This window comes from Mesoplodon densirostris, chromosome 16, assembly GCF_025265405.1.
Source record: "Mesoplodon densirostris isolate mMesDen1 chromosome 16, mMesDen1 primary haplotype, whole genome shotgun sequence".
NCBI lineage: Eukaryota > Metazoa > Chordata > Mammalia > Artiodactyla > Ziphiidae > Mesoplodon > Mesoplodon densirostris.
Genome location: NC_082676.1, coordinates 60860485 through 60886290, shown reverse-complemented (window position 1 = coordinate 60886290; position 25806 = coordinate 60860485). Strand labels below are relative to the sequence as shown.

The 25806-nt window shown below is 44.5% G+C and overlaps 1 protein-coding gene across 2 annotated transcripts in view; it reads left to right on the top strand.

The window, feature by feature from the left end:
• Nucleotides 1-25806, top strand: part of RBFOX1 (RNA binding fox-1 homolog 1) — a 381057-nt gene that overhangs the window by 188221 nt on the left and 167030 nt on the right. Inside the window, exons 1-2 of one of the 2 annotated variants that reach the window (XM_060079322.1) lie at nucleotides 5041-5206; nucleotides 12067-12309. In XM_060079322.1, the coding sequence (XP_059935305.1) occupies nucleotides 5174-5206; nucleotides 12067-12309 (276 nt within the window). In that variant the 5' untranslated portion in view covers nucleotides 5041-5173. Of the gene's footprint in view, nucleotides 1-5040; nucleotides 5207-12066; nucleotides 12310-25806 lie in introns of those variants that run through there. The other variant, XM_060079321.1, reaches the window with a different exon arrangement.

Here is a 25806-nt window from a genome sequence, read left to right as displayed (position 1 = left end):
GTCTGCATGCGCTATTGGGGTGGACCCAGATTCTTTGCTTCGTGTTTCAAAGCTGCCCATTTATAAAATGAAGATGATGATTGTGTCCCCATCCTGAGGCTGCATTGAAGGAGTGACACTTATACAAAATTTAGGGCAATGGAAAGCATATGTTGAGAGCCGTTCTAATTATATTCTTGTTGTTATTAGTAATGTTTTAATCGCCGTCATCGTCATGAGCACCGTTAACCCACTTAGGTCCTGCATCTTGGTTTGGCAAGAACAAGATCTCATGCCTTTTGGGGAACCTCCAACTTTGGCTGGGATACTTCAGAAAATATGTTGTGATTGAATTGTTCTACCATAACCCTTACAGATATCACCCCTCAGCCAACAAAGAGGTCAGTCATAGCATCCTGGAAAGGACTTCAGCTTTGGAGAAAGACATGGATTTGAGGTCTGCATCTGCCACTTACTAGCTTCCAGACTTTTTTGCTTCTCTATCTGTGAAATGGGTGTGATAAAAATAAGGCTAGTAAAAACATAGTTCCTGTAGAGATGAAGTTAGATAATGTATATCAAGTGACTACCATGGTCTAATGCTTAGAATGAACTCAATGAATAACAGCTGCTCTGGCTGCTCCTTTTTATTAATAATGGACAATAATAAGGCATTTACAGCTATTTCACAGATAGAGAGGTGAAACCCTATGCTTCTTGGCTTTCCAACAAGAAATCGCTCAGTACGATGTTGGGGTGTTTCAACGGGGAAATTTTTTTCAACAGTGCAGAGCAACATTTGGTGGTTTGACCTTGTTTCTCAGCGTGCTGAGGTGCTGGGTGAGTCAGAGCATGTCTTGGTCCTAGTAGGGATAAAGGGACTAGCTTGGGAACTTTTCATGCCACAAAACATTTTGAATATGTACATGTGCGTGTTATTCTTTGAAATGTTCAAAGCAACATCTGTGAGAAAAACAGCAGAGGTTCCTGCCCTCATGAAGTTTACAGTCTAGTTGGAGACAGACCTCAAAATATATGTAATATAAAAATATACATAATGTCAAAATCAAAATGTATATCATGTCAGACTTTGACAAGGATTTTAAAGGACAAGTCAGGGCCCTCTGAGACCCTGGAGCTGCAGTGAGCAAGATAAGAAAACCCATGTTCTTAAGTGCCTGGTGTTGTTGGCTGGGAACTTCACTTGCTCCAGAGGCTGCAAATTTTTTTGAGATAAGCACGTTTCTCTTTGGAAATATCACCTCATAAGAAACCATATCAAGGCTACTGACTAGCACAGTGCCATAAATATTTCATTGTCACTAAGTTTCAAGGAGTTGAGAAAAACAACCTCTACTGCCTTCTGGGGCTCCAAATGGAAAGTCAGGATGGAACATTTTGCAAACATGACACCTCATCATTGCAAGCCTGCCACCTACTCAGCTGGTTTGTGTAGCTGGGGCTGGTGTTTGCCAGCCGCAGCAAGATGGCTCCTGGCCTCTCTCTCTCTGCTTCCCTGGTTGAGGCTGGGAAAGTGAAATGAAACAAATTGCTTTCACTTGAATCTGTGAAATGGATTCCTGTTATCTTTGTTGTCTGTTTGTTTTTTGTGAATTATGGCCTCAGAGCAATTTCAGAGTTCTTTGTCCAAGAGATGCTTTTTTTTTGTAAGCCAGTGTAGTTAGGAAACCAAGGTTTGTATGTTGACCTAATTGAGGTCAGATTTGAACCCATCTCCAACTGTTGAAGGATGTCTGGTGGATTTGGGTAGCTAGTTGTGTGAGTAGGAGGAAGTAACCCCACCTCCCTTTTTGTGACAGTATGTACCACATTGGGTTCTCACTAAGTAAAATAATTATAAACAAACAAGCAAGGCTGCTTTGGTGAATTTTGTATCCTCGGTGCTGAGAGCAATGACTAGTACATAGTGCCCAAGCCAAGTGTCCTTATCCTCATCACCATCATCTTCACCACCATCATCATCTCCATCCTCCACCTCATCATCATCATCAATCATCTCCATCTTCATCTTAGTACGGATTCAGTGGCAGGAATTCTTCAATAAGACCACATCAGGTTCAAGTTCTGGTTCTGCCACTTACCTAATTTACTAACTCCCATACTGGGAAATATTTTTTCACCTGTTTGGAACCTCAATTTTCTTACCTTTAAAAGAGACCATATGGGCTTCCCTGGTGGCGCAGTGGTTGAGAGTCCGCCTGCCGATGCAGGGGACACGGGTTCGTGCCCTGGTCCGGGAAGATCCCACATGCCGCAGAGCAGCTGGGCCCGTGAGCCATGGCCGCTGAGCCTGCGCGTCCAGAGCCTGTGCCCCGCAACGGGAGAGGCCACAACAGTGAGAGGCCCACGTACCGAAAAAAAAAAAAAAAAACGAGACCATAATATCTATCTCTTGGGGGTGGTTGTAGGGATTAAAGTGCCTGGCACACAGTAGAATCCAACACACCTCCCCATGTGTTCTCCAGAGGAAGCACTTTGCTGGACCAGAAGGGGGACCAATTTCATCCCCACAATGGGGCATATATGCTCACAGGGCTTTCTAGATTATAAAACGCATTCCTGTAGATTTTATCCCTAGAGAATCACAAGAGCCTCATCGGGAAGAAGAATATATATTATGATTTATATTAATCAATGAGGAAACAGGGTACATGGAGGCTGAATGACTTGCCAATAGTTCCACCATTATGCTCCTGGCTTTTCAACACTTGTCTCTGATTCCATAGTCACAGCACCAATAAAAGGTTAGAAGGTAACAAACAGGGAAATTACCCAGCATAGTGTTTTTTATTTTATTTATTTTACTGCAATCCATAAAAGGTTTTATGTCACAACCCAATTCACCCACATAAAAGTTTCATGAAACAGTTCCTTACTCTTTTCTATTCTTTCCCAGTGTGGTATAGTTTATTTCATTTAAAGAATGTTGGTGTGATAACCCCTACATGGGTTCTACTTCCCAAGGGTTCACACCTACAGTTTGAAAAACACATAATATTTCCCCCCCAGATAGTGTATCGGGATAATCTGGGGTACCTTTACACAGTGCCCAAGCCTGGACCCCGCCCTTGGAGATTTTAAGCCGGTGGGTCTGGGGTGGAGTCCTAGCATCTGGCTCTGTAAGGACACCCCAATGACCTGATGGTCCACAGGCTAAGGAACAATGTCCTGTTACATCACTCTGATTGTTTCCACCTGAAACACTCTTCTCTATTGGGTGTTTTGACTTTTTTTTTTTTTTTTGCATTTTCTCTATCAGTTCCCAGAACATCCTTCACCAGGGAATTTGTCTGTCTCGGTCTCATCCCTTTTGCTTTCTAGGAGAAAGTAAGACCCCCTATACTTTGGTTGAAGGACAGAAGTTTAGCTTTTCAGTTACCAGTGGGACAAGGAGCTCATGGCTCATGGGAATGACTGCTGAGTCCACGTATTGGGCAGGAGGCCTGTGAGGAAGGGGCTCTGGTCCTCTGACGATGTGGCTCTGAGAGGGAAGCTGACACATCCCTTTAAGGAACCCGAAAAGGCTGCTTAATTTAATCCTGCATTAGAGGCATCCCCGGAGTGTGATTGGAAATGGAAATGTAAGGATGGCACAAATACTGTTTATCCAGATTTTCTTTCCAACCCTGGGGAGCTGGGAATTTAAAACAAACAAACAAATCACCCAGGGGCTCCCTGGACTAGTACCACCAGACAGATCAGCAGGAAAGTGGAATTCTTCCGGGCAGCCTCCTCTACCCTCACCTCCTCCTCTGTTATACAATTTAATTACAAGTTTAATCACTTCAGAAACCCCATCCGTTCCCTCCAGTGTAGTGAGATGTCTCGTTTCCAAGCAGGCATCTCGGCGATAAGCAGCTGTCCACGGGAATGGTGGATGGGACTCTTGAAACCTCTCCCTCGACGAGCCAGAAAGACATGACTAAATAAAAGCTGAAATTGTGTTGACATTTCACTGTGGTTGTTGTAGTTTTAATAATAGAGGAGGAACTAAGTATTTGTAGCTTTAAATGAAGAGGCAGCATTTGGCATTGAAATCACTGGGGATTTTTTGTACGAGGTTTTATTTCTGCTTATTGGGAGAGAAGAAAAAAACAATGAGCTAGGGAGAGACAGAAGTTCAAGACAAGGGAAAAGCAAGACGGCTCTGCTTCTCCTTCATGGCCTTGATCACCCCTGGGGTTCTGTGGTCAACTGTGGGTTCCTTTCTTGAAAGCCTGCTGCTCCTGTTGCCTGTTTGGTCCTTAGGGACAAAGATGGCTTTGAATTCCGCTCACCGCGTTATTGCTTGTGATGAATGAATCTGTTTCTATAGCGCATCCTATGAGGCAGGGTGCCGTGTTTGTTTCCCTGTGATTTGATTTTTTAACATGATCTTCTCACAATTACGCTGTGAAGTCACTCGTCATGCTGCCCATTAAACAGAAGCAAAAAACTGGGGCCCAGGGCATTGCAACAACTTGTCTGAGATCACACGGTGAGTCTGACAAACAGCCAGGCCTCCAGATCTTCCAAACACTGGCCCATGACTATTTTAAGATCAATTTACAATTAACCACTCAGCTTTGTTGTAAGTTTATCCGCAATGTTCTCACGGTATTTTTTTTTTTAATTTACCCATCACCATCTCTCTTATCTCTTTGAGCTCTGTCTTCATCCCTCTTCTGTCTCCTCCCCTGATCCCCCTGGTGCACCCCCCACCTTGAAAATATTAAAAAAATAGGATAGTCTCAAGCTTCCCAGTGGATTCCCTAACTTTGCATACCATATATTTAGTTTAGTAATGAAAAACTCCAGCTCCAGGCAGCGCAGAGGATAGCATTTCTAATGTTTTTTAAACAGCAATTAATGTAGTCGAGTGCTGTGTGGGTTTTTTTTTTCCCCGTTCCTCTTCTATGTAATCATCTGCTCAGTGTGTACTCTGAAACTGAGAGCAAGGGCCAGAGGAGGGGCAAGCTGTGATTGATGGGCCAGGCTCAAGGAAGGAGTCCCATCTGGGGCTGGTTTGGGGAGCAGTCAGTTGTTGAAGGGGAGGTCAGCCAGGCAGCCTCGGCGCCCCCCTTCCACACCCCCCGCCGTCCCCACGTTGCACAGCGCACACACCCTGGCTCGCAATCGAGGCTCGCTTCAGGCAGATGATTTGTGGTGTGACACTAGAACAGCTGCTAAGTTTATGGAGGAGAAAGGAAGCAGGATGGTACAGCAGGTATTCTTCCCCCATTTTCTATTTTACTCGAAATTGTAATTTGAATGAAGCGGAAGCCTTTCCTTGTATTAAGTCTCTGTTATTCTCTCCATGATGTGGATTCTGCTCCTTGAATCATGCCGGCGGTGGGGGGCGTGGGGGGGAGGAAAGGATTTTCAACCGAGTGTGTGTGTGTGTGTGTGTGTGTGTGTGTGCGTGCGTGTGCGCGCGCGCGGGCTTTTCTGCTTGATGGGTGGAACTGAGCCGGTCTTAGAACCAGCAGGTTAATGATGTAATTTTGCATTTTCCTTCTTGGTTTCCATGCCCCCGGGGGCATGATGCAGTTTAGTTCTTTTCCGTCCAGCAGTGGAGGCTTTCTCTGAATATGCAATTCTTCAAGAAATATGCCGTTTCTTGCCAGAGAAGTAGAACAGACCAGGCTAAGAAACTAAAGTAAACCAAACTGTCAGCAAGACGGAAAACTGCAGGCAATGGAGAATGGATAGTTTCCTCCTGCAAATCCAAGTTGATGGGGGGTCCCGTGGCAGGAGAGGCTGCTTTCCTAGGCGGTGCAGACAGATGTAATCAGCTGGTTTATGAGGATTGAACCATTCCTGTGCCTTTCTTCATTATAGGGGCTGTGTTTAGGCCAGAAGAGGTTTGGCGGGGGGGGCAAGAAGTGGACTGGGGACAAATAAATTCCAGAAGCAAAAGGAGAAAGGATGCTCTAGAAGTTTCACAGTTAGAGCTGAGAAAACACACATACACATACAGAAGAGAAAGAAAAATACTTAAAGTCCACCTTGGCAGGCACTTTTCCCCCTCAGTGAAAGTCAGACAATTACGGTGAAAAGAATAAATCCATTTCAAGTTCTGCCACGTAAAGACTATTTTCTGCAATTGAAATGTGGTTTGCATTAGACTCTGAGCCAAAATATTTTGCCAAGTCTGATGGGCTGCCTCTCTTGGTTCGATTTTTAGTTTCCCAAAACTACTTTATTAAACCGCTAAGGGCCACGCATGGGAGAAAGGTGATGTCTAAAAATAAACCAAAAAAAGCACCTCCCATTTTCTCTCTGACTCTGCCTCCTGAGAAAATTAAGGGTGTAGGATGTTCTAGTGACCAAGGAAATTCTCCTTGTATTTGAGGGACGTCTCTCTGAATGCCTGCATGCAGCAGAGTCCACACACTATGCTAATGGTCAGATTACGGTATTTGTCTTAAAATAGCAATAATATCCTGGCTATTTCATGCTTCAGTAAAATATTTAAATTGAAATGGCATTTTTTTTTCCTTTGGTGAATCAGACTTGGTTGCATTTTAATAATCCTTTTTCTCTCTGTAACCGGAGTACAAACTACCTGTCGGGTTGTCTCAGGTAATGAGGGGTCCCACGTCATCATCTGGCTGCTGTTGGGTTGCTGTTCTAATTGAGGTTTGGTGTATGAGGACGAAGAAGTTTCTTCTGCATTTATCCTAATGGATGTTCTTGATTTCAAGCTCCTACCCAGTTCTGCAGCAGCAACGGTGGGTTTTAAAACATGAGGTCTTGGTTTCTTTCCCCCACTTTTGTGTATTCGGCAGCAACCCAGCAAAATCCAGGCCCTGAAAATTAGATGCTAGGTTTGCAAAATCACTTGAAGCACACCCTTGATAATGTGGGGCTACATGCAAAGCAGAATCACCCTCCCCATCAACTCAGAACAGCAACAAGCACCCTGTCTCAGTAAATAGCAGAATCTCTGTGATCGTTCCCCTTATTTAGGGAAAAGTGTGGGTGGGCATTAGAGTAGAAGAAAGAAGGCAGCTTCTGCAAATGAGGGAATGTCTAACCAGAATGCTCCAAATAATTGTTGCCTGTCACTGCCACCAGTGTGAAATTGGCTTCAGCCTTCCAGCAGGAGCTTGTTCACGTGCCCAAGATTTGCCTTGACCTGGAGTGGAAAAGCTGCCCATAATGTGAATATATTTTTCCAGAAAATCCATTTTAGCCAAGCTAAGTATCCAGGAACATCACTAGGGAGGAAAGAAAGACATCTCCGAAGCCCTTTGAAGGTGAAAAATAATTCCGGAGGAAGTACAGTGATCTTAATTAAATATTAGCTGTAATTAGCCCAAAGGGCAAATGTTGGGAATATTCATTAGGGTTCCTCTGGAATGGCTGTCAGTGTTAATAAGTAACCGTGTGGGGTCCCACCAACATCTGTCTGAGAACTCCAGGAATGGGAGTGCATCCCAAGTTCTATGGACTTGAATGCTACCTGGAGGTTCCCTGGCTACCATGGACATCATCTCTAGAGGCAGGCACCCGTGGTTTGCCAGAATGGCATAAGTTTTGGTAGAGGTTGGTGGTTTGCCCTGGCTCCAGTGGTGCCCCTACTTGGCCCTTGCCCTTGGCCCTTGTAGCCTCAGAGCCTTCGGAAGCCAGGCTTTGGGCTTGAGGTGGCAGAAGTTTCCCAGGCTGCTGCTCTAATACGCCAAGCGTTACCCCTCGCCTTCCCCAGTCTGGCTACTGGAACCCTGGCCTCTTTGAATCAAATACCCTAGCACCTGACTTCCCCACTGGGTGTAACATGCCACCAGGTGGAAAACAGGTCTCAGGGTCACGGTATACATGACAGAGAGCGGTTTATTTATTTAAAATTGGAAACGCATCTCCCCATCAGAGATCTTCTTTCCAGATGAGGGACACCTTGGCGTGGGATAAACCCGGGCTCTGGTTCAGCTCCTGGCTTCCCTCGGAGGTACCTGTGGCTGCAACCTCGTAATATTATTTACCAGCTCTGGGCTACAGTCGCCTTCAAAACAAATTAAAATGGGATCCGAGATGCAGTGCATGCAAAGCAGAGAGTCTAGACCTTGGCACTATTAATCTTTGAGCCAGATAATCCTTGGTTGTGGATGGGGGGCGCTGTCCTGTGCACCGTAGGGTGTCTAGCTGCAGCTCTGGCCTCCACCCACTAGATGCTGGTGGTACCCCTTCCTACTCAGTTGTGAGAAACAAAAGTGTCTCTGGTCATTGCCTAATGTCTCCTGGGGAGCAGTCCCCCTGCTTAAGGACTCCTGATGCAAAGCATGCAGCACCGTGCCTGGTGCCCACTAGGTCTGAGTGTCGCTCGGTTTGTTCTCTGAGTTCTGGTTTGGAGAAGAAGATGCCTTTCAGGTGGAGCACAGAAGTCTGAAGCCATCCTAGGTCTTCTCACAAGCCCACTTCTGCTGAGTGTGAGGCACGTGTGTATACAATGCAGAGACCTGGTGATAGAAAGCACATTCTGGAAAAGATTCTACCGCACCTTTCTTCCACCAACCTTAATGCCGCCGATCTCCAAGTCTGGCTGAGCCGCCCCCTCCTTGGTTTAGGTAGAAGGCACCCCCTTTCCCTCCCTACTTCACCACCAACTGTATTTCCTGCCCAAACTATCTGTGCAACAACAGCTGCTTTTTTTTTTTAACATCTTTATTGGAGTTTAAGTGCTTTACACTGGTGTTAGTTTCTGCTTTAAAACAAAGTGAATCAACTATACACATACATATATCCCCATATCTCCTCCCTCTTGCATCTGAACTGATGTCCCCATATTTCATGATAACTCTGCCACAACGATTCGAAAACTTTTTCTGCAAAGGTCCAGATGATAAATAGTTTAGACTTTGTGGGCTATATGGTCTCTGTCAGAGCAACTCAACTCTGCCATCAGAGCACAGTGAGCATGGTTGTGTCCCAATAAAACTTTATTTACAAAAACAAGTCACGGGCCAGATTTCTTCCAGGGTTCGTTTGTTGATCCCTCTCCCATCCCCCCACCCCCATCCTGTTGCCAGTTAAGCCTGACAGAGCCCAGAGTCCACTAGCCAAGTATGCATTCACTTAGGAAACACCAGTGTATGTTGACTTTGCAGCCAGCGTGCTGCTGAACCCTGGAGATGGAACAGAGAATGTGACACAGTCTCCCACCCTCAGGACACTCACAGGCTAATCAGCAGGCGATAGCGGTACCTGGAGTTACGTGGGAGGTGACCACAAGCTGCAGTGGAGTGTAGAGGGCAGGCACAGATGTGGTTTAAGTGTCAAGGAAGACTTGCTGGGAAGCTCTTGATCTGGGACCTCAAAGAGAAGGCAAGGAGGGCTAGCCAGGGAAGGGAGTAGGGGAGGAATTCCAAAGCAGAGGAGGCAGTGAACAGGAAGACGGGATGGTGTCGAGAGGATGGAGAGACCATAAGCTTCCTGAGGGCAGGCCCTTCCCGCTCCAGTACAGAGAGAGGTCAGATCCTAGCAAGCAGCTGTTGCTGTTTTGCAGCTTGTAGGATTGGTTCACTCCTCCTGAGACTGCTTTGCAGTGAGGAAAGGCCACGTGGGCACATACGTACCTGTGAAAGTGTTTCTACTGAAGGTGGAGAAAGTAAAGCTTTGTCTTTTATGACCATCTCTCTCTACCATTGATCCTGTGATCATTTCATGCTCCCCTGGAGTTTTCACAAGTCTATTTTTCAAGTCAGAGACAAGCGAGGTGGGAGGTAGGGGAGGCTGAAACAGACCTTTGGGCAGAAGTGGAATCTGTCCCAGTGAATTTCTCTTTGGAGCGTTCTCAAGGTCCCAAAGTTTCTAGGGTTTCTTGTCAGCCAGAAGGAAGTAGCATCTGTATGGACTTTTCTGTGCACAAGGATGTATTCCTTGAGCAGCCCTGTAGAAGAGAAGAATGCTAGTCGGCTTATATATAGAAGAGGATTTTTTCTGGTATTAGTCAAGACCTTTTTGGTTGCAAGTAACGGAAAGGCTGGCTTACACTAAATAAGACATTTACTGACTCATGGAACTTAAACAGCAGTGTTACTCACTGCAGGAAAAGCTGGATCCAAGACTTCAAGTGATGTCAGCAGGACTCAGTTGATCTGTTTCTCCATTTCTGGGCTCCGTTTTCCTCTGCGTTGGCTTCTGCTTTAGGGAGGCTCCCTTCAAGAGGCAGTTCTTGGCAGCTCCAGGCTTAACGTTATTTTTCCAGCTGCCAGTCATCATAGTGAAAGAACTTCCTCCCCAAACTCCAGCCAAGTCCCAGGATTAAGCCTCACTGGAGTTGCTAGGGGTTAGGTAGATGGTCATAAGCCCAAGTCACTGTGACCGTTAAGAGTGGAGCCCTCTGGTTAGCCAGGCAGGGTAACATGACCACGTCTAGAGGTAACCAGAGATGGGCCCAGCCACATCTGCACAATGTGGGGACTGGGAGTGGAAGTGGCCCCTAAAAGGAAACCGGGCTTGTCCTTGAAGAGGAGTGAACAGCGAACGGCAATGACAGTAAATGCGGTTTCCCAAGGACGGATGCCGTTAACTTTCCATGCCCATCGATCCAACCCCAGCACAGACAGACCCGCTCAGCCCCAAGTGCTATGAAAACACGTTGCCAAGAAAGAAACGGCTGTTTATTTTTGCTTCCGATGGCACAGACATTTGGAGAAATTAGTCTGGGGGAGGAAAGGGCCTGAGGGGAGTGTTTTCACTTGTAAAATGTTTTAAACTTATCCTAAGTGTCGTTCTCTTCCAAGTGTCATCTTTAACATTCTAATTAAGGTTCCTTCTAAACAAATGCACAGCTCCTTGCACTGCTCTAAGAATAAACTTTCTTCCCCCTTCTCTGTCATAATGGTTTTTGCTGCACTCAAGTTGCTTTGGCTGAAGAAGCTCTCAAATGTTGGTGGCGGGAACCCAGGAGATGTGAGCAGTCCTGACACTTTTGCCCTGGTATCGTTATAGGAGGGCTGGAGTCACATCTAACTGACCACAGACAATGGGAGAGGCAGCTATTTGGTGTGCTTAATTGCTAAGCTTTCTCTCTCTCTCTCTCTCTCTCTCTCTCTCTCTCTCTCTCTCTCTCTCCTCTTTCTGACTGTGCAATCCCATTTCTTCTTAAGACCGTGGAAAATTTAGACCTTTGGGTTACAGTCCCTGATGCCTTGTGTGTGTGTGTGTGTTTGTGTGTGTGTAAGGTAGTAAAGTTATGGGAGTCGGGGTGGAGAGAGAGAGAGATGCTTCTTGAAATGGAAGCATTTGAATTCTTTTTTTTTTTTTCTTTTGACTTGCCTATAAGTATCACACTGCATGTTTTGCCTAGATGTGAAGGGCGAATTGTTACATAATACTCTGCTTATAAAAAAAATAGTAAGTCAGGGAATGGGAGCAGGCATTGATTAATGAGGCTAAGAATTAAGTCCAGCATTTTGCAGAGATACTTAAAATGAGACAATCACAGAAGGCCATCTTTGTCCAAATTAGGCACTGAATTTTCATCAGCTGCTTCATGTTGGCACTGGGAACATCAAACACCACACACACACACACACATGCTGTGACCATTGCAAGGACCACCACCCCCGTCCCATTATGTGAGCCAAATCACATAAAATGTTGATTAAATTCAAATGCTTACATGAATTGTCTCTCCTCTCAAGAACACACACGTGCAATTTAATCGGTCTTGGCATTTTAAGTATCAAATCAAGGCTCTGCTGTCACCAGCGACAACTACATGCTCACACGTCCCAAAACGGGAATGAAATTAGAAAGATCTGCCAGAACAACCCAATCCAGGAGAGCGCAGACCCTCACAGTGTTTGGCTGTTAGGCTGGAAGATTTGGGAAAGGGTCTTCAACCCTTCAGAGCCTCGATTTCTGCATCTGTACAATGGGGCTCTATCTACAATGCTTACTGTTTCCTTACAGGGTCCAGTGAAGATTGAGTGGGATGTATCCATCTCAGGCTCTTGGCAACCGTGCTGAAACCCACGAAGCATCCGGGGAGCAGTTGTCCTTGTGCCTGGTGGGGGGGAAAGTTTCTGCTTGGTGCCCGCTCACGGTTTTCTCTCCCTATCTCTCTTTCTGATTTTCCAGGGTAATCAGGAAGCAGCAGCTGCCCCTGACACAATGGCTCAGCCTTACGCTTCGGCCCAGTTTGCCCCCCCTCAGAACGGCATCCCCGCGGAATACACGGCCCCTCATCCCCACCCCGCGCCAGAGTACACGGGCCAGACCACCGTTCCCGAGCACACGTTAAACCTGTACCCTGCCGCGCAGTCGCACTCGGAGCAGAGCGCAGCGGACACGAGCGCGCACACCGTCTCGGGCACCGCCACAGTAAGTGCGCACTGGCCTCAGGGGGCGCGCTGGGACCCCAAGGTTCTGGGAATGACAGCGGGGCGCACCTCCATGCAACTGGTGGGGGGGTGGGAGGGGGGAGGCTCCCTCCCGCAAAGCAGCCTCTAAGCTCATCCTTGTCATCCCAGCCCCGCCTAGTTCCCCTTACTTACGTGCATCTTCTCCTGGCACTGATTTAAATCAACACATTTTCCATTAACCGCATGTATTTGTAAAGGGAAACGTTCATCTCTTTTCTGCTTCTATAGTTTAGCTTTTTCTGGAATTATGTCATCTGAGGGGAATCATACACTATGATTATGAGATTGTGACAATATAACCTTTTTTTTTAATGGCTTTATGGAGATACCATTTACGTACAATGAAATTCACCTATTCGAGGTGGACAACTCACCGATTATTATTGTATTTCCAGAATTGTGCAACCATTGCTACAGTCTAGGAATATTTCCATCACCCCCAGAATGAATCTCCTGCCCATTGTAGCCACTCCGCATTCCCACCCCAGCCCTCCTTAGCCAAATTCATTGGAAATTCACCCATGTTGTGGCTTGAGTCCCTAACATGGTTTTTATTTCAGAGCCCCCGGGGCTGTGGGTGGCCTAGGCTGCCAAGGGGCAGCAGGAGTCAATTTTGCAGGACTGTTCTGCATTTTGATGGTGGAGGTGACACACCTCTATGCACCAAAAAGTCAGATTTATTGCATATGAATGGATGAAATGGATTGAAAACAAGCAAACAAACTGAAAAGAAACCCTTTATCACCACCATCCATGGAAACTAGTATTGCTGGCTATTCATAAAGGACAACCACCCTAAACAAAAATAACGATGAAAATTACACAGTGTTTATTTATGTACCACCTAAAATAACCACACACCCTGCATACCGTAAGAGGTATATGTACATTTAGGAAAACTTGTTCTGTGGAATTCTTTAGAAGCCTGGACACGTCCAGCCTCTAGTCCAGAACACTTTATAGGTGCAAGGCAGTTGGGCCTGTTTCTTCTGCCTTCTGAGAAACTGGTATTTGCGAAGAAGTTTATTGGTTTGAAGCATGATATATTTCTTGTAGCCAAAGCAACCATTGACTAGCTTTGCTACCTGGTACCTCACTGATTTGCAGGTTAGGGTTGGAGATTTTTCAAAATAATGAAAAATTTCAAAATAATGAAAATTTAAAATTTTTCTATTGCTTGTCCTCCCTTATTTATTGTGCCAAAATACATATAACATAAAATGTACTGTTTTAACCATTTTATCATATACAATCCGGTGGCATTAAGTACATTCACAATGTGGTGCAGCCATCACCATTATATACTCCTAGACATTCCCATCACCCCAAAAGGAAATCCAGTATCCATTAGGCAGACGTCCTCAATTCCTCCCTCCCACCAGACCCTGGGGACCACCCATCTGCTTTATTTCTGTCTGGATTTGCCTATTCTGTATTTTTCCCCCAAATGAGATCATACCATTTATGACCTTTTGTGTCTGTTTTTTGCTTAACAGAATGTTTTCAAGGTTCATCCATGCTGGAACATGGATCAGTACTTCATTGTTTTTATATGACTGAATACCATTCCATGATATGGATAGATCATATTTTGTTTATCCATCCATCCATTGTTGGGCATTTGGGTTGTTTCTGACTCTTGGCTATTGTCAATAATGCTGCTATTGCCTTTTTAGTATTTGGCTGCTATAACTTAGGGATGGGTTCATTAAATGGGTTTGTGGATTTAGTAGGTGTTTACTGTTGTTGTGTTGACTACCTAGTGATGGAGTTGTTTATTTGTATGCTGGTTGTTTTGTCATAATCAATGGTGGTAGGGCTTGAGAAGGTTATTTTAGGACTAAAAATGGTCCCATCAGACATCATTTATTAAGCCTCAACATGGACCAACCATACAAACTGCTGTGGAAGTTTCATTCATTCACTCACAAATATTTATTAAGCATCTACTCGGGCCAGGACTCATACTTGATGATGTGGTTGAACCAAACAGAAATGGTCCTTTCTCTCTTGTAACTTAGTGCCAGAGACAGAGAGTAAACATGTAGCAATAAAATAGCTGTATAAACACACATTGTGATACGCGCTCTTAAGGAAAAGACAGGTGCTATGGGAGGCTAAAAAAAGATCAGAGGTACCACTTGCAGATGAGTAGTCTGGGAACATTTCTTCAAGGACGTGATATTTAAGGGGAAAAGACAAAGCATCCAGGCAAAAGGAATACCAAAGTCAAAGGTTCCAAGGTTGGAAAGAACTGGGCTTATTCAAAGAACTAAAGAAGAGACAGTACGTCTAGGGCATAGGAAGACAGTTTGGCGATGGCAAAGGATAAAATGGGGGCAGCCAGCAGGGATCGTCTCCCGCAGGCCTAGTGGGTTCCATGTTGAAAGCTATGGGAAGCCATTGAAAAGAGTTTAAGCCAGAAAAGTTGAAGAAATGACATCTTGAAAGAAAGGGTTAATTGTCCCTACCTTAAAGGAACTCTTAAGCCAGCTGGGGAGTGGAGGAGCTCAGCATCCTTTTCTCACAACAAGAACTCTCCAGAGATCAACATGGTTACGTTTAAATTGCATATCGGATGTCCACAGCGCCCCAGACACTACAGGAGGTGAAATGATGAGCAGACAGGCTCCCTCCCTTAGAGAGGTTTTGGTCCACTAGAGAGGTAGGCTACGTGTTCTTTTACTTGTCATAATGTCGCAAGTTCTAGAGCATGGATTTCCAAGGCTTTAGTGTATTACGATGATCGTGGAAGAAAACACTTTCTAAGAGATCTACCTTAAAATCGCTGATGAAGCAATATTATTTCGTAGGCTTCTTGTTGCTGTAACGGAAAACTCAGTAGGGAACGTATCGGCTTATAAAACAAAAAATTCCAGACAAGTGCTGGCTTTAGACACAGCTTGGTTCTTGGCATGCATCTATTAGGTTCCAGCTGCATCCATCTCTGCCTCTTCTTCCTCTTGCTCATCATTCTCCACTTCTGTGTGATGGTCCTTCAAGTTCAGGCTCTTGACATCACACCAGATTCCCAGTGAGAGACTCTTGGATTAGTCCATACAAGCAAGCCTGGGAATCACTCTCTCTCTGGTTTGCACAGTTCAGTGGCTGAAGCAGAAAATGGATGTCTCAGCCATGGGGCCACTGAGGAGCCCCATTCCCAAATACATAGACCAGGGATGGTTCCACCGGAGTCAATGGTAAGGTGCCTTTGGGACTTCTCCTGAAAGGTACTTAACGGACAGCAACTGGTCAGCGCCAAAGGTAGTAAGGTGATGCATTTGTATGGACAGGCCTGAATTGATTCATTTGTTGAGTGTAGGGAATGGAGAGATGGTCAAGGACTGATCACTGAAGAACTCATAGGTGGTGAGGTTTGGAAGAAAAAGAGCTGTTGAATGAGATGTAAAGAGGGTACCCAGATGGGGGGTTGAACCAGGAGAGTGTTGTCATGGCAGCCTGGCAGGTGTGAACTGAGAAGACATTATTGAAGCTGACAGTGTGGACATCACTGAAGACCCAGGAGAAAGTAGCCTTAGTAGAGTATTGGGGGGAGATGCCAGGAGTTGAAGAATAAATGGGAACTATCAGAGTGGGTATGTACAGTACCATTGTAAACATTTGGAGGGAAGAGGAAAAAGAAAAGATAGCAATGGAAGAGCACAGATCTCAGAGAAGGCAGTTTGTAGGAGAGTGGATTTTGATTCACTGTTTACACCACAGAGAATTGTGATGGGGAGGACAAGGAAGAAGAGATAGGGAATGATGACTCAAGAGGGAAAGTGACAAAGTATTTTAGAGGAAACAGGAAGCAATATGACCAAGGGTACACAGATACAATAGGTAGTCTGGGAAAGGAGAAGAAATACTTTATTTTTTACAGCTCTATTGACATATAAATGACGTACAGCAAACTGTGCATATTTAAAGTGTGCAATTTGATAAGTATTGACATACGTACTTAACTGTGGAACCATTGCCACTCTCAAGATAACAGACATGTCCATCATCCCCAAAGTTTTTTTTTTTTTTTTTTGTAATCTGGAAACCACTGTATTGTTTGTTTGTCTGTTTGTTTATATTGAAGTATAGTTTATTTACAACGTGTTAGTTTCAGGTGTACAGCAAAGTGATTCGGTTTTATGTATTTGTATTCTTTTTCATTTTATATATAGTGGTTTGAGTAGTTTGTATCTTTCCATCCCAAACTCCTAATTTATCACCCCCCCTTTTCCTTTGTTAACTGTACGTTTGTTTTCTTTGACCGTGAGTCTATTTCTGTTTTTGTAAATAAGTTCATTTGTATCATTTTTTTTTAGATTCCACATATGTAAGTGATATCATACGGTATAATATTTGTCTTTCTCTGTCTGATTTACTTCACTTAGTATGATAATGTCTAGGTCCATCCATCTTGCTGCAAATGGCATTATTATTTCATTCTTTTTTATGGCTGAGTAATGTTCCATTGTATATTATATGTAACAGTATGGAGAGTCCTTACAAAACAAAAATAGAGTTACCATATGATCCAGTGATCCCACTCTTGAGCACATATCCAGGAAAAACTATAACTCGAAAAGATACATGCACCCCTCTGCAATCTTCCCTCTCCACCTCTGTCTCATTCCCAGGAACCAACTGATTGACTCCTATAGCTTAGTTTTCAGTTTCTAGAATTTTCTATCAGTGACATCAAACATCGTATGCTCTTTGTTTTCTGGCTTCAGTCACTTAGCATCGTGGTTCACAGATTCATCCATCTCATTGCATGCATCAGTAGCCTACTCTTTGCATACCATTACGTAGAATGTGCCACAATTTGTCGATCCATTTACCTGTGGATGGGCATTTGAGTTGTTTTCCATTTGGGGCCACAAAAAATGGCCAACATTACAAATAAGGGCTCCCATGAATATTTGAAAACATTTCAATTTTAAAACAGAAGAGAAGTGTCATGGTCCATTCTGGCTGCTGTAACAAAACACCACACACTGGCTTATAAACAGCAGAAATTTATCGCTCACAATTCTTGGGGCTGGAAGTCTAAGATCAGGATACCAGATGGTCAGGTGAGAGTCCTCTTCCTGGTTCAGAGCCTCTGCCTTTTCACATGGTGGGAGCAGTAAGGGGGCTCTGTAGGATCTCTTTTATGAGGGCACTAATCCTATTCATGAGGGCTACACCCTCATGACCTAATCACCTCCCCAAAGCTCCACCTCCTAACATCATCACATGGGACTTTAGGATTCCAACATGTGAGTCTGGGACAGTGAATGGGAGACATAAACATTCAGACCATAGCAAGAATGAAGAATAAGTGTGTGAGGAAACAGATAAATCTTGAGGTCAAGAGATGACCTGAGGAGGTCCCTCTATACTACCTTCATGCTCACTATCAACTGACAGAGAGTGAGAAAGGAAGGGATTTAGAAGCAACAGAATGATTCCTGAAATTGAGCAGACCTGCCAGGAATCTGGCTCATACAATTCTAGGGTTTTTGAAGGGCAGTAGGCACCTCTCTGACTTTGGATAGTGTGAGTTTGTGGTGAGGCTGGTTATCCGGTGACTTTGTCTACTCCAGCAATGTTTGGGTGGCACATACTGCTTACAGGAAGTCTTCAAGGAAAGAGGACCGTGATAAGGTGAAGGAGGAGGGGCTTTGTGGCTGATCCTGAAGGAAGTCTTAGGACATATACTCTTAGCTGGTGTGGGGAAAGAGCAGGCATCCTAAAAGGTGCCATCTTGTTTTCTGCTACAATTACATGCCTATGCTTTTCTCTCTTCTGCCAAAAGAAAAGATGTTTCTGTTGTCTGTGACCTACTTTTGAGTTGTAGTTCCCTGACCTGACTGAGCAGAACATAGTCTATGACAAGTTTCTTCAAACTGTCTCTGCATCCTTGTGCATTTACCGGGGGCACCTTCTCTTCACTTAACCTCAAAGTGCGTCAGAGCCATGGTTCTCCCAACCCCGGAAAACATGGCCCTGTATTATACACCTGATTTATTCCCCACAGGGTAGAGTTGTACCTGAAACAATTCTAACTGTCCTTTGACAGATATGCACCGTGCTTAATGCCAGTCTGAGGCCACTGGAGGGACCATCATTTCTTTGAAAAACGGAGTGGTTTGGGGTAAGAGAAAAGATCCATCCATCTGGTAGGCTCCAAGAACATCTAATATATGCACATGATTTAACACAAAGTGCAGGATCTGTAAAAGGGAAGCAGAATGCACCCAGAGCTCCCAGCCAGAGCTGAGGAAAGTACAGACAGAAAAGACCTATCAGGTCATCCTTTCAGTTCCCCAAGGGCTGAGATGAGTCCCTGCAGGACATTTTTCTGCTGATTGTCTATTTAATGTGGGCCTCCAAACACATCATGGATCACTGTGCTGACAGAGCCAATGCTGTATTATATCAGATACTGCTCCTGACAAGGTATTTTACTCTTGACATGTTATAATTAGAGATTTGCAAGTGGTGAATTCTCCATGTATCTCCAATAGCAACTTAACTTCTATTTTTATCACCTCTGCAGTCTGTCTAAAAGTCTCCCACCAGCTCCAGGATCTGATGGGAGAAACAATGTGAGTTTTAGAGCTTGGTCCCTGAGCTCTGGGTTCTGTTGACAGAGAGAGGAGCTCTTTAAGGAGCCAAGTTCTTCTTGATCTTCAGTGCTTCCAACTGGAGTGCTAACTGTGTCTCCAGTTTTCATTAATACCTTTAAGAAGATAAGACGTGGCCTGGTGGCGACTTCCTCTTCTTAACCATTTACAGACTGGCTCTGCTTTGGAAGCCAATTGTGCAGCTAAGGTATGGGGAAAATTTCTCAATGCATTCCTTTTTGTTAACTAGCCATTATTATTATTATTATTATTATTATTATTATTATTGCAATTCAGGTTTATGGTTTCAAAAAGTCACACACTAGAAAGTGTATATAATGAAAACTAAAATTTTCTCAGAAACAAGAGTCACCAGTTCTTCCAGAAGTGCTTTATGCAAACACAAGCATATGCCTGTGTCTTAGTCCGTTCAGGCTGCTATAACAAAACTATTATAAATCAGCTGGCTTATAAACAGCAGATATTTATTTCTCACAGTTTGGAGGCTGGGAAGTCCAAGATTGTGGCACCAGCAGATTTGGTGTCTGGTGAGAACCCACTTCCTGGTTCATAGAGGGCTGTCTCATTGCTGTGTCCTCACATAGTGGAAGGAGTGAGGGAGCTCACTGGGGCCTCTTTTATAAGGGCACTAACCCCATTAATCAGGGCTCCACCCTCATGACCTGATCATCTCCCAAAGGCCCCCACTTCCAAATGCCATCACCTTGGGGGCTAGGATTTCAACATATGAATTTTGGGGGAATACAAACACTTGGTTTATAGCAGCCTGCTTGTCTATTTCTCCCTCTATCTCTAGTTTATCTCTCTCTGTCTCTAATTCAATCTTTACAACTTCTAACTTCTCACTAGTTCCATTCCCAAAAGGACAGAATTAAAATCTACTAAGCACCCGCTTTGGCACCTTTTATATCTGGGAGATCGTTCTGTATCACACTTTGCATTCTTTTGCATGTTTGTCTGCTATTTTACATACAGAGGTCTCCCACTGATGGAATTTAGGTTGTTTCTGGGGTTCATCTTGCAGTGTCATTATTCCCAGTGAGGCTGTAGTGAGCAGCTGGGTACAAATATCGCTGTCTACCTCCAGTGTCTCTGTGTGAGTTGTTAAAGGTACATGGGTTTAAATGTAGACATTACCCTCCAGAGAGCCCACGTACAGCCCACAGACAGTCCCGAGAAGGCCTACTGCCTGCAGCCTTGGCTAGCACAACACGCCACCCAACTCAGCTCACAGCCGTTCCACCTGCGTATGCTGGGCTGGAGACACCCCCTCTTTAACAGAAGAAAGTAACTTGAGAGCTGCCTGATGTCAGGGAAAGGATAAGGAAAGGCTGCTGCCATTGATTGAGGCCTGCTGTGGTCACAGACCCTGCTAAGTTCTCTTTCAACCTCTCATCTCATTTTATCCTCACACCAAACCTTTTACATGATATTAGCGTTCCCCATTTTACATTGAGGGACCAAGTGGTTCAAGATGTCGTGGAATTTCGAGGAGTTGTGATAGCAGAGTAGAGACCCGCACCAGATGTGGCCAGTTCAAAGTCCAGACTTTCTTCAATCTCCAGGCTCTTCCCTACAAGTTCTCCTGTCCAGCAGCTCAGATGACCAGTGCCTGGGACCAAAGTGAACAATCTAGAACTCGCCCCAAGGCTGGGTCCTTCAGCCTGCTCTCCAATGTAAAGAAGCAGGTCAGCTAAGAACCTGGAATCTGGGTGTGTCAGGGTTCGCCCCTCTCTTTACCATTTCCGAGCTGAAGGTGCTTGGGCTGGTTGTTTGACCTTTCAGCTCTTATAATCCTACTGTTCCCTTCCTTCACAGTGGCCCTGCCCTTCTCCAAACACCCTTCCTCTTCCCTTCGAAACAGTCATCAGAGACAAATTGCAAAGCACCAGAGAGTCCTTCTTCCTGTTGGAGGACTTTGGCATCCCCTGCTTACATTTAAAATTTGGCAAAATCACTGAGGGATGCCAATCTAAAAATAGGGTAAGTAGCTACATCAAAACAGCAGGCAAAGAATCACAGTCTCCGAAATAACAATTTTTGCTCGTTGAACATCAGGCTATGTTGTAATCATTTTACATGCACAATCTCAAGTCATCTTGACTCTCCATCACCAAAAAAAAAAAAAGAAAGAATAAAAGTATGTTAGGAGGCATTGTCATCGCCATGTTACAGTTGAAAAACCTGAGGCAAGTAACTTCCTGAAGGTCACTGTAGCTAACAGGTAGAAACCAGGGCTCCAAACCAGGTGTGGCAGACTCAAGATCAAAACTCTTTAGGGCTCGAAGCCCAGAAGGCATCCCCAGGCAGGCCTGGGCACATACTCTGGGCTCTTCTGTGTGTCCAGAGATGTGGCAGAAAAGAATGCTTTGCCTGGGAATTCCTCATTTCACCCTGGGAAGGGCCCCAGCAGACCCAAGCATGTGCAATATTACAGGCTTAGCGCGGTCTCTTGTTTGAGACCGGCGCCTTGAGCAAACTCCAATAATATGTTTCAGTGGCTTCAAAATTGTCTTTTCAGATGACAGTGTAGCTGAGCTGTTTTGTCAATATCAGTTCTGCTCTCCTAAGGTTCACATTTACTTTAAGGACACAGGTACTGCTTCTTGTTCCCTCGTGAGGCTGAGTATTAAGGCCTTTGCCTCCTGTCTTTGCTTTAGAATAAACGGTCTGTGGTTTTCAGGATGAATTAAAGGCCTGTGTTACCCAATTCCAGGGCCATTTTACTGTTCCAGAGCCTCTGTTGACCAAAGACTGTCCCGTCCTGGTGGCCCAGGAGACACCACTGAGCCCAGCTTAGGATAATTCTAAAGCTGTGAGCATCAGAGACTCAAGTCCCTTTGTAGGACCAGGCTACAGCCTTGGATTCTGGGAGAATTGAAGGTTCTCATGACAGGTCAGGAAAAATGACTCTGGAAAAATAAATACCCTTAGGTGTTACCAGGAGAAGCTGGGAAGCATCACGATACAGAGCTGGGAGTTCCCCATCCCGGTTCTGACCCAGGTTGGGACCACTGGCATGTGATGGAACCTCTCTGAGCCTCACTGTTTCCCTCTGTGTATGTGAGGCTATGACATCCTAATGAGATAATGCCAATGAAGGGCTTGGCACAGAGATGGGCACACAGTAAACGTTCTACCATATGAACCATTATAATTAGGAAATAATTACATCATTCCCAGTGGGAAATCACAGCATTCTCCTCTGTCCTGAATTCTTCATTCTAAATGTTTTTCAGGACAATAAATCCATCCTAGGAATTGTGACATTTTCTGTGTTAAGGGGGAAATGAAGACTCAAATCCCCACACTTATTTAAAAGGAATTCTTGTATGTGATGATTTCCATACAAATAGTTTTCAATCACTCATGCCTGAGTTCGGCTGATTGGTACAAGCAAGTCATTGACCTAAGTCTGGGTCATGAAGAGCAAGGTTAGGATTTATTAAAGGACTCTATGACTGAAGTTTTGTCCATAAGGCCGAAGCCATCTTGCTTTTGCTTAATGAGGAAGGATCAGACCTATTCAGTTTTCTTAGCGGGATTTCACTGTCACATTTCCATTGGAAGTCTTAAGTCATCGGAAACGTTGCATCGTGACTTTGTCTTCAGTTGGTGTTTTGTGCTTATTCATACCTATATACATTGTCATCAGTTTTACCTCCTCAGTATGACTGAGCAGTCTGTATCCTTGATTAAGGTGTTAGTCTTTGAGCAAGTGTTAGCACAGTGTCATTGTGAAGTGCTGGGGGAATGATCAGGTAATTCGAAGATGAAGTGGGCTGTCCACGAGCTACACAAACGACTGGTTAGGGGTTGAAGAACCTTTGCGCAGCTCATGGGCCTCATGAGGTGGTTTCATTGCTTTTGTTTGTTTGTTTTTAAATGGATTTAGATTCAGACTTTAATCTGTTCTGTGGGCAGTATTTGAGTCTCTCATGAGCCAACCACCAGGTCATGCTCTTAATTCTTGGCCATATATTTTGCAAGTTGATAGTGAATTCCTACAAAGTCTGTGCTGTATTTGGATTTTAGGCAGGAGAAAGAAGTTGGCTGTGCTTCGTGAACTGAGGGTTCCTGGGGGCTTCAGCTAGACCCTTGGAGCGTTAGAGCTGGAGGAAACCACCTATTCCAATCTCCTCATTGTACAGATGTAAGGTGATTACGTAAGTTAAGGGCTGAAACCCAAATACTTTCAGGTCCAGGCAAGTAACATACATATTTGAAAGAGATTAGTTTATGATGGAGACATAGGTAAATGAAATAATTAATTTTTCCCATTAATATAGAAATAATAAAACCCTAGGCATGATGCTATGTGACCCCTTGACGGAGGCCCTTTTGGTAGTCTTGAGGGCACATGGTCCATCCAAAGGCAGTTCCCTGTCAGTCCATCCAATCCCAGCCATATTGGATTGCTGACCCAGCATTACAATATCTTGATTTTTTTCAAGATCAAGCAGCATTTTGGATTTGTATGTGCTTTCCTGTTCGCTCCTGTTTCACTTATTTTTGTTATCTGCCCAGCCTCTGAAGATACTGAGTTTATAACCCCCAACTTACTCTTTGAAACTTCGTTTATTTTATTTATTTTTTTAAACATCTTTATTGGAGAATAATTGCTTTACAATGGTGTGTTAGTTTCTACTTTATAACAAAGTGAATCAGCTATACATATACATATATCCCCATATCGCCTCCCTCTTGTGTCTCCCTCCCACTATTTTTAAAATAAGAGGTGAAATTAGGAACTTTAATCCTTTGAGTGAGACCCTATTTCAGGTTTGTAAAAAAGGCAGCTTGGATGCTTGAGCATGACAGTGCAGAGATGCATAGAATGCTAGAGCTGGAAGCGACCATATGGTCTACATGCTTTCTTTACAAATAATGCCAAGGTTCAGAGACGGAAAGGGATCTGCCTGGGTCACACAGTGAATATCACAGCAGACACCAGAACAGGGACATCCTATAAGAAAATTTCCACTGCACCATGCCCCTCCGTCTGCCTCCTACTGGCTGTGACCATGCTCTTTTCCCTTTCTATCTCCTGGATTCTGTAGTAGCTTTCAAAATTCACTTACTTAGGGTTATCTCTGCATTAAAATGGACAAAGGCCACTGACCCTGACTATAGGAGCAAGCCAAGCTATATGATTTAAGGCTTCATTTCTCTTTGATATGCCGTTTTGGTTCCTAGCCAGAGGTTTCAGCCAATAGTGGACCCTACATTCAGAAAGGCTTCCAGATTTCTAAAAAGAGTCTTTATTTTATCTAGTTTTCTCTCCTGCAGATCCTGGTGGTTGTGCTGATGGGGATGTGCTCATTCAGTACTGTTATGTATTCCAAGCGGCTCTAGTCCCAATTGCTCTTGGGTCCAAACACTCTAACTAGGGAGTCTGGGTTTCCAGCTTTGCACCCCTGAAGAGTATGGAGGCTGTCGGATTGCCAGATTGTAGCCTTTGATGTAGAGCTAGGTCCAGGTCACTGCCCAAGCTCCCAGAAGGGCAGAAGGTCGAAGGGTAGGTTCTGCCCCCCATAGTAAAGTAACCAGACCCTTGTGAGCTGGGTGAGTCTGGCAGATGAGCCAGTCAGAGCGGAGATCCCACAGAAACTCTCATGGGTCCTGCAACTCTTGGGCTTAGGAGAGAAGGTCAACACAATGCAGACACTAATCCGTCCCTCTGATATCAGGAGCAGAATGTATCCAACCTTGAGGACCTGACTCTTATGCGATCTCAGTGTCCTTGAGACAAAGCTACATGGGCAAGTTTGTTCTCCAATAAACCAAAGCTTGCAGACAGTATAGTCCAAAACAAACCAGGCCATCAGGACCAAGATAACATGAAGCCTTAAGTATTGAAGACTTGTTTTGGAAGCAAAACGGTTTTTTTTAAAAAATCATGGAAGTCGTTGCAAATAATACAATTTAACAAGTTTGGGCTGCCCTGGTCTTTTAAAGGGGGGAACTGTAAATCTGCATCTTGACTGGTAGATGGGGAAAAATAAATAGAAGTTTTGGAGGCTGAAAGGAAGAAAATTTAAAAAGCCGACTCAACTATCCTGTATGAGTAACGTCTAGATAACAGTAACTAGCATGTAGTGAGCATGTGTTAGATGCCCAGTGCAGTGATGCTACCAGCTTTCTGTGCATGATCTGATGGAATCTTACATCATCCAGAGGAAATAGGTACCATAATTAAAACCCCTTGTTACCTAGGTGAGAACATCAGGGCATAGAGAAATCAAGGAGAGTGCCGAGGTCACATCACAAAGCCACTAAGCTCAGAGCTGGGATTGAAAGGCAGCCAGTCCACCTCCAGGATCCGCTCCCTAACTCACTCAGGAGCCACACGCTATGCTGAAAATTTTAGTCACATTCCATAGCCCATCAAGGGATGCATGTGGTGATGCCAGAATGACAGGTGAGGAAACAGCTCAGATGTTAAGTAACTTGCCCCAAGGCCATACAACTAATAAAGGGATGAGTGTAAATGCCAGCAGAGGCCTGGTGGATTCCTAAACCCACATTGTCTGACTTCCCCATCAGAAATAGTTTATTTTACCCTGCTATTTTAAACATGATAATATCATAGCAGACAAGTATCTTAATAATCACTGTCCCCATAATTCTGGATTTATCTCTAAACTGCTTTAATTTATAAACACACAGCACGCACACACACACACACACACACACACTCTCTCTCTCTCTCTCTTCCATCCCCCAATCACCCCCTCCCCCCACGTGGCATCCAGTGGCCCCTCGGAGTGAAAGGGACCTTCAGACCACTTGGCAAGTTGACCAGAGGAAGCCTGGATCTCCCAGAG